The 9,510-nt window shown below is 46.3% G+C and overlaps 1 protein-coding gene across 5 annotated transcripts in view; it reads right to left on the reverse strand.

Moving 5' to 3' along the window:
• Slc38a10 (solute carrier family 38 member 10) overlaps nucleotides 1-4,624 on the reverse strand; it is a 49,220-nt gene extending 44,596 nt beyond the window's left edge. For 4 of the 5 annotated variants that reach the window (XM_031351200.1, XM_031351198.1, XM_031351203.1 and 1 more), the window contains exons 1-2: nucleotides 4,254-4,624; nucleotides 650-767 (exon numbers count right to left, since the gene is read on the reverse strand). In XM_031351200.1, coding sequence (XP_031207060.1) covers nucleotides 650-767; nucleotides 4,254-4,352 — 217 coding nt within the window. In that variant the 5' untranslated portion in view covers nucleotides 4,353-4,624. The remainder of the gene's footprint in view (nucleotides 1-649; nucleotides 768-4,253) is intronic. The other variant, XM_031351197.1, reaches the window with a different exon arrangement.
• Between the last annotated feature and the right edge of the window lie 4,886 nt (nucleotides 4,625-9,510).

Below are 9,510 nucleotides of genomic sequence, written 5' to 3' on the forward strand. Positions count from 1 at the left end.
TGTGTGTGCATATGTCATGGTGTCTGTACATATGTAAAGTTCTATTCATTACTGTGTGTGCATATGTGTATGGTGTCTGTACATATGTAAAGTTCTATTCATTACTGTGTGTGCATATGTGTATGGTGTCTATACATATGTAAAGTTCTATTCATTACTGTGTGTGCATATATGTATGGATGCATTCATGCCACACTGGACAAATGTACGTCAGAGGACAACTCTGTAACTGGGTCTCTCCTTCTACTCTTACCACCTTTCTACAGGTTCCAGGAATTGAACTCAGGATGCCAGGCTTGTGCAGTAACTCACTGTATCAATTCACTGGCCTATGTTTTGTTTTTTTGAGATTTCTTCATGTAAACCAAGCTGGCCTCAAATATGATATGAAGCCAAGTAAAGGCAGATCTTAAAATTCTTACTATCCTGCCTTACCCTTCCAAGGGCTGGGTTCACAGGTACACACCACTACACTCAGCTGGCATTAACACTGAAAAACAACACTGTACTCCAAAAAACTCCTTAAGAAGAAATAGAAGAAAAAGAGCTAAACAAGAGGAATAAGAGCCCAGCCCCCAAAGCAAGAGCATTCCACTTCATGGGGAGGGGCCTATCAGCTTTGCCAGCACTCTTGAAAGCCAGGTCTTACCCAGGCCAGCATAGGTTCTCCTCTTGCTCAGGCTGGCCGACTTCACCAAGAACATGCAAGACTGGTGTGTCATCCAGGAGCAGAAGACCAGGAGCAGGGCGCCCAGGACAATGCCACACTGTAGGGTGGAGAGAAAAAGACACATTTACAACACTAGACCTTCTTGGAATCTCCACTTCATACATCCCCACAAGGGGCTCATCTGTTTCAACTGATCTCCTATGGGTGACACCTGAAAGTGGTATTTCCCTAAAATAGAAGCGGGATCCTTGAGTCTTGTTTTAAAGGGGCCTTGTAGGTCCTAAGTCTACTGGGTGAGGATATCAACTAGCATCCCACACTCCCTACACGCACCTCACATGCAGCACCTTTAACCACCTTTCTCAATAGCCTACGTGGTAAACATAGTCTAGAAGGTAAGAATGTTGTATACCTTACTTACAAATTAAACAGATGTTGGTCATGAGACCCTGCAACTACTTTTAGGTCTTTCTCCATCAGAAATGAAATGCCTATGTACAAACCATTTACAAGTGGGTTTAGCCATAGCCCAACAAAAGAAAAAAGTTCAACAGACTTCAAAGGTGACTAGAAAATCAACTCTAGTCCATTCATGCACAGAAGTATTATTATTATTATTATTATTTTTTTTTTTTTTTTGGTTTTTTGAGACAGGGTTTCTCTGAGTAGCCCTGGCTGTCCTGGAACTCACTCTGTAGACCAAGCTGGCCTCGAACTCAGAAATCCGCCTGCCTCTGCCTCCCAAGTGCTGGGATTAAAGGCGTGCGCAACCACCGCCCAGCTGCACAGAAGTATTATTAAGGTTCAATGTCACAACTGCACCGTGCTGCAGAAAAGCAGGGCCATGAAGACAGCTTACTGTGTGCTTCCAGGTACAAAATGTTTAGGAAAGACTGGTAGCTGTGCCAAGCAACAGGCAAAGGGCTGGGGGGAGGGACAGCTGTTAATCACAAGAGGGGCAGAGGTGACTTTTGGGGCTAACAAAGCTCATGTGCTGACCACAGTAGCCACACACTGTATACATACATCAAAACCCAAAGCACCACACCCTAAAAACAGCTACGTTTTGTTGTGTGTAAACTGCCCCTCAATTACTCTGACAATTAAGGCATCAGTGGTTTGTACCAGGCATGATAGTACTCAAGCTTTGATCCTAGAACTAGGAAGATAAAGGCAGGTGCATCTCTGTGGGTTCAAGGCCATCCTGGTCTGGTCTACACAGTGAGTTCCAAGTCAGCCAAGGCTATATAGTGAGAGTGTGTCTCAAAAAAAAAAAAAAACAAGACACTAGTAGTTTGAGAATGTAGCTCAGCTCAGCAGTCGAATGTTTGCCTGGAACTGGAACTTCAGCAGTGCAATAAACAAACACACAAAACAAAAAATCAGCGCTACAACACCAGAACAGTGTGTTGCCAAAAGGGGAGTTGAGAGGAGGGGCATGGGGGCCGCCTGTACTTTCTACTCAGTTGGCCATAAAGCTAAAACTGCTCAAAATCAGTAAACAAATAAAACTTTTCGCCGGGCAGTGGTGGCGCACGCCTTTAATCCCAGCACTTGGGAGGCAGAGGCAGGTGGATTTCTGAGTTCGAGGCCAGCCTGGTCTACAGAGTGAGTTCCAGGACAGCCAGGGCTACACAGAGAAACCCTGTCTCGAAAATCAAAAAAAAAAAAAAAAAAACTTTTCAATATAAGAAACAAACCACAACATAACATCAAGTTCTCACCAGAATGGTTCAAAGACCCATGATACCAAACACTGCGGAGGACACGATGCACTTGAGCGTCTACCTGTGCTGGCAGGCTCTCTCTCTCTCTCTCTCTCTCTCTCTATCTATCTATCTATCTCTCTCTATCTCTCTCTATCTCTCTCTCACATACACACACACCCAGGGCAGGATCTGTGTGTCCCCCAAAGGAACACAAGTCTATCCACAACATAGCATATCAACCACACATTGATTCCGACACACCACGATCCCACTTCCTCCAAGTCAAACCAGGCCACATCCAGCCTCTGGCACAATCGAGCAATGGGTAGTATTTTTAGGTGGGCGGGAACAACTGGTAAGTGTGCCAGCATTACGGAATTCCTCAAGTGTACATAAGGTACATATGTCCCTTTACCTCATGAAAATTCATCAAGTGTGCATTTAAGGTATATGCAGTTTTCCACACACTAAATAACAATAAAATGTCTCTCCTTTTTAATTGTCAGAATCACTAAACAAACTAACCCTAGACCCAAAGTTTTTTTTTTAAACACTATGACATTCCCCAGTACTCTGCTGGACTCAGATGGCTCTGCCCCAAGGTTCCTGGAGGAGATAACAATCCCGTGATAGGAAGTGGCAGGTCTTAGGCACAGTTTGACTGTTTCTAGTCTCCCTTGCATACTGGGTTCCAAGTTCTTCCAAGCTCTTCCCAAGCAGATCTCTACCTGGCTCATCTCCATATGCCCTAGCAGAGGCCTAGCACCCGTGCACAGCAATATTCCAATCTAGAGACTGCTCAACCACCTGAGGCCAAACAGCTAACTTCCCAGTCATCTATGACAGACCCCAACAAAGGGTCAGTCACACTTCACAGACAGGCAGCAAGGATGACAGAATTCACTTGGAGATTTGAAACCAGCTAACAAGTAAGTCCCAGGATGCAGTTCTGCTGACACTGGGACACGTAGGCACTCCAAAATCACCCAAAACCATCCTCCAACAACTCAACACTGGGGTTCACAACACGGATGTCACCCCAGAGGATTTAGCTCTGTCCTTCTGCCTACATCTATTAACCATATCAAATACCCCACCCAGAAACCCTAGATGCATTCTCAATCAGGATAGGATGTAGAGGATCAGAAACTCCTTGATTAAAAAAACTTGTTTTCTATTTTTAGCCTGGAATGTGAACCATAAGACACACAAAGTAGATGTTAGTATAATATTAAATTATCAACAACCCATTTTCACTTCCAAACGTCTATCACAGATTAATCTTCCACCTCACCTCCTGGGTGTCATTATGTAGGAGGAGTGGTCTTTGCCATGATATCCCACTGTTTCAATAGCACAGGTCAGCTACACACGTGGCGTGGATGAGTGATAGGGCGCCCCACCACTTTCTTTGTTAGGAGAGTCATTACCCAATTTGACGTTTCCATCTGCTTCTGCAAACCACTGGCAGAGTCAACAGAGCCACGTAGACCATATTTTCACGTGGCATTCAACACTAAAATAACACCAAACTTTTTTGGATGCCGGCTTTTCCAACCGCGGTGACACATACATGTCAGGCCAAACGGATACTTTACATCAGCTAGATTAAAGGTTGGTAGCCGAAGTCGAGGACCGGCATACTTCCGTGCAGTCGGTCTGAGTCAAAAACAGGACGAGCAAAAACACTATCAATCCGCTAATTTATCGTTCTCTGCGCCTTTCCGTACTGAGTTAGCAGACGCGGAGCGCGCAGATCCAGACCACGACTCACTTCGAGGAGGTTGCTTGGGGCTCTTCCCTACCTGCCCTGCTCACACACCCTTCCCACCAGCGGAGCACTTCAAACCGATGCCCCCGCGACCCCGACTCACCTGTTTGAAGCAGAAAGGCATGGTGAGTACGCTGACTCCCACGATACTGTTTACAACGTTCGTGACCAGCCCCCACTTGGAGGTGGAGGCGGCGGTCATTTTGAGGGTCTAGGGGCCGGGTCGGAGCGACCCTGGATAACCCTAAACCTGGATCACAGGGACCGCAGACAGCCGTCGCGACGTCAGCCTCCAGACCCCGCCGGGCTCCGCAGCAGCCTCACAGCCATGGTTCCAGGTTCCCGCCTCCGCCTCCCGAGAGTGAAGCGGAGACCCGGAAGCGCCGCAGGCAACGCTAGCAACACCTCAGCTCCGCTTCGCTGCCTCCGGCACACAAACTTCCGCCTTCGGAGTGTACTCTGTCAGGAAGTGACGGTATCATGGGCGGGATGAGGCGGGACGCCAGCCAACAAGAAGTAGATGTGTTTGCCCGAGGAGGCGTGGCCTGGGTGTGCCCCCGAGGCGGAGCTAGGCGTAACTCTGGCCAATAAGAGGTATGTGGGGGCGGGACGACGGGACGTGGGGCGGGGTCTGAATCAGGGCGGGGCCGCAATCTGTGTTCTGGGTTCCAGGCTTAGTCTACTGACTGCGGCCTCTGGAAGTACAGCCTCTAGCGGAAGAACGGGAGAGGGCGGCAAGGACTAACTTTCGGGTGAGGAGTGGGCTCTTGAGGGTTAATTCTCAAGTCCTTGCCCTCAGGAAGGATTTTGGAGGACCTGTCTAGACTGAATGCCAATTTATTGGGGCAAAGTTAGCACTTAGGTTTTACAGATAAATCATCGGGACAAAAACGCTCTCCTTCTTCATACACAATGAATTAGTACGCTTATAGCTTACTTAACTCATGAAACAGAATACAACAGGTAGTTGAATCAGATTGTCTCTACTGGACGGAGCAACTAGGAGGAGAGCTTTTTTTTTTTTTTTTTTTTTTTTTTTTTTTTTTTTTTTTTTTTGCATCTTTAACTGTCACAGCTTCCTCACACAACCTTATTTACAAAATTCACCATCATCTTGAGTATGTGCTGTGAGTCATTCATTCTTACTGCTAATATCCCATAGTGCATACATACCCTTTCTTCTGCTCAGAGCACCTGAGTTGTTTCCAGTTATTTTCCCCTGAAACTAATGATTCAGGGCTGTGATGTGGCTCAGTTGGTAGAGTGCCTGCCTTGTATGCAAAAAGCTCTGTGTTCCAGCTCCGGCACTTCGTAAACTGGGTGTGGTAGTATATACCTATGGTCCCCAAATCAAGGAAGTAGAGGCAGAAGGATCAGAAGTTCAAGGTCATCCTCAACTATATAGTGAGTTCAAAGCCAGCCTGGGCCAAATGTTACAATGAACACTAATTGTTATGCTTGTCTCTTTAACGTGTGGATGTTAGAGTTCATCCTGGGTAAACACCTAGAAGTAAAATTGCAGATTCAAGTGTGTGCACACCTCAAACCTCACTTGGTCTTGGCTGTGTGCTCTTCAAGATCACTAGAAGGCTCCTGACTGACATCAAAGGTCAGAAGTAACATGGTCACTGCATCTCTCCCTCCGTAGTTCTTGCCTTGCACTTGCCTTGCATGCACCAGGCCCTGGGTTAGATCCCAGAGCTGCAGTGGTTCAACATTAAAATGGACTGCCTTTGTGATGGCCTCCTTGGAAGTCATGTGCCTCTCAGACTTTACAGTCTGTCACAACTATTCAGATTTGCCATCGCAGCTCAAACACTGCCATGAGCAACATAGAAACAAGTGGGTGGACGTTCCAAAAAAAGCTTTATTTATAAAGACAGGAGCTTGCCCCATTTGGCCTAAGGGCTGTGGGCTATAGGCCTCCTGCTCTATATGGTCCCCAACATTTGTTATCATCAGTTTGGCCAATTTAATGAATCAAACCATGTCACTATGCTTCGAATTTCTCCTTCCTAATCATGAATGAGACTAATCATCTATTCATATTTTACCATCTATTGTACTTTGGTGAAATGCGTTTTTTTTCTTTTTAACAATTTGTTTGGGCTGGAGAGATGGCTCAGCAGTTAAGAGCACTGACTGCTCTTCCAAAGGTCCTGAGTTCAAATCGCAGCAACCACATAGTGGCTCACAACCACCTGTAATGAGATCTGACGTCCTCTTCTGGAGTGTCTGAAGTAATAATAAATAAAAAATTTGTTCTTTGGACTTTTGAGCTCTATTCGTGTGTTTGATAACTAACCCTATGACCCTCCTTCCAGGTTTGTCTGCTGGCTTCCAACATCACATCTTTGTTACTATGACAAACAATCACAAACCCAGCAACTGAGGGGCTAGGGAGATGGTTCTGTGGCTAGAGAGCTTGCAATGGTATGAGGACCCAAGTTAGGATCCCTAGACCTCCCTGCAATCCCAGCCTTCCGGTGGTAGATAGATCCCCAGAGCAAGATAGCTAGTTAGACAAGCCAGACCAACACTCTGGCTCAAGTAAGAGACTGTAAAAGGGGAAGATTGATCATGAAAGCTGCCTGGTATTAATCACTGGCTTCACACACACACACACACACACACACACACACACACACGTGTGCACCCCCCACACACACAAACAAGTGTGTCCACAGCATGTGACTATGAATACACACACACACACATACATTCAGCAACTGGATAAAATCAAGGTGTCAGGATACTTCATGCTCTCAAAAGCTCAGGGGAGGTCTTAGTTAGGGTTTTATTGTTGTGAATAGACACTATGACCAAGGCAACTCTTATAAGGACATTTAATTGGGGCTAGCTTACAGGTTCAGAAGTTCAGTCCCATTAAGGTGGGAACATGGCAGCATCCAGACAGGCATGGTGCAGGAGGAGCTGAGAGCTCCACATCTTCATCTGAAGGCTGCTAGCAGAATACTGGCTTCTAGGCAGTTAGGATAAGGGTCTTAAAGCCCACACCCACAGTGACACATCTTCAACAGGACCACACTTACTCCAACAGGGCCATACCTTCTAATAGTGCCACTCCCTGGGCCTAGCATATACAAACCATCACAGGGGACTCTGGCTTCTGCTCTTCTGGTTCTTGGCAGAGCTTGATTCCTTAAGGTTCCCAGGCCCATTTTCTTGCTGGCTCAGGGGTCCCTACCCCCATCTTTCAAGTTACCAACAAAAGCAAAGAGACAATTAAGACTTTTATGTGGCACCTTTGGCTCATCTAGGGACAGTTCTTTGATTTCAGGGCCTCCTTCAATCAATCATCAGCTTCAAATACACATGCAAAGACTATGGGCATGTTCTCCCAGGCTCTGGCAATTAAAGGGTACATGTTTTCCAGGGGCTCTTTGTCTGCATTCACAATTTCTGTGATTTCTTCATGATTTGGGTTGTGTCCTTTTCATAGAGGGTTACTGTGTATTATTGACCTGCTCCTTGTCCACAGGACCCATCCCAAGTTTCCTACCATCTTTACCTCCTCTCTCTGTATATTGTTTGCCCCTCTAAATTCACACACTGAAGTCTTAGTTACCTCAGAACACAACCTTCTTTGGAACTTGGTTCTTTGAAGATGTCACTAGTTAGCAGAGGCCTCAAGGTCATTCTGAATTAAGGTGTTCACTACCCGCCATGGGCTGGTGTCATTAAAACAAGAGGCAAGCATGAGGAATGAAGCTCAGTCCATAGCACCATTGTGAAAAAAGCTATTGGAATATGGGTGCCACGTGCTTCTAATCCCAGCAGTGAAGAGGCAGAGAGACAAAGAAGCCAAACAGCCTAGCAGAGTCAGTGAGCCACATGTTCAGTAAGAGGCCCTATCTCAAAAAGCAAGGTTGGGGATAGAGAAATGGCTCAGGGATTAAAAGCTCTGGCCACACTTCCAGAGGACCCAGGTTCAATTCCCAATACCCACATGACAGCTAACAACCATCTGTAACAGCAGTTCTAAGGGATCCAACACCCTCTGGCCTCTGTAGGCACTGCAAGCATTGTGCACAGACATATGCAGGCAAAATACCCAGAAATATAAAGTGTACATTTTTTCATTTTTTTAAAAGGTGGGTGGCTCCTGAGGAATGACACTTAAAGATTTATTTTATTTTTATTTATACGAGTACACTGTAGCTGTCTTCAGACACACACCAGAAGAGGGCATCAGATCCCATTACAGATGGTTGTAAGTCACCATGTGGTTGCTGGGAATTGAACTCAGGACCTCTGGAAAAGCAGTCAGTGCTCTTAACTGCTGAACCATCTCTCCAGCCTGAGGAATGACACTTAAAGTTGACCCCTGATCTCCACATATATATGCCCACACATGCACACTCCTGTAACACACCCACACGCACTAAATTAATTAATAAAATAAATAATAAAAAAGGGGTTGGGTAAATATCTTAACAGGGAAGAGTGTTTGTTACCTAAGATGAGGACTCAAGATCAAATCCCCAGTACACATTAAAAGCCAAACACAAGCTGGGCAGTGGTGGCGCATGCCTTTAATCCCAGCACTTGGGAGGCAGAGGCAGGAGGATTTCTGAGTTTGAGGCCAGCCTGGTCTACAGAGTGAGTTCCAGGACAGCTAGGGCTGTACAGAGAAACCCTGTCTCGAAAAACAAAAACATAAAAAGTCAAACACAGCTACACATGCCTTCATCTTGAGGTCCCAAGCCACATGGCTGCACATGCACCTATCATCACAGCATTCCTGGTCCTGTTAAGTCACCTGACCACCATAGTCATCCCTCCTGCCCCTTCATAGATTTCCTGTGCATCCACCCCCTCCCAACTTGGCTTCATCCTCAACTATCCTTTAACCACAAAGCCTGTTGACACAGGAGCCAAATTCACAACATCCACATAATCTTCCAGAGAGACCCATGCAGAGCAAGAGGCAAGCACTTGCAGGGAAAGACCTAAGCATGAGGCCTGGGGCCTCAAAGACTGGGAGAGGCCATACCTTCCTGTCAGATTCTGAGGAGGATGTTGTCTTTGGATCATGGCTTCTCAGAAAGGAATGAGCCCATCGATCAGGACTCCTTCACTGAGCAGCACCAGAACACAGGGGCAAAATGATTTCCACATAGAGAAGGGTCTTTCCCGCCAGGCAGTGGTGGTACACATCCTCCTGTACTCAGGAGGTAGATGCAACTAGATTTCTGTGAGTTCTAGACTAGCCTGGTCTACAAAACGAGTTCCTGAAAACCAGAGCTACACAGAGAAAATATGTCTTAAAAAAACAAGAAGAAGCCGCGCAGTAGTGGCGCACGCCTTTAATCCCAGCACTTGGGAGGCAGAGGCAG

This window comes from Mastomys coucha, unplaced genomic scaffold (genome assembly GCF_008632895.1).
Source record: "Mastomys coucha isolate ucsf_1 unplaced genomic scaffold, UCSF_Mcou_1 pScaffold5, whole genome shotgun sequence".
NCBI lineage: Eukaryota > Metazoa > Chordata > Mammalia > Rodentia > Muridae > Mastomys > Mastomys coucha.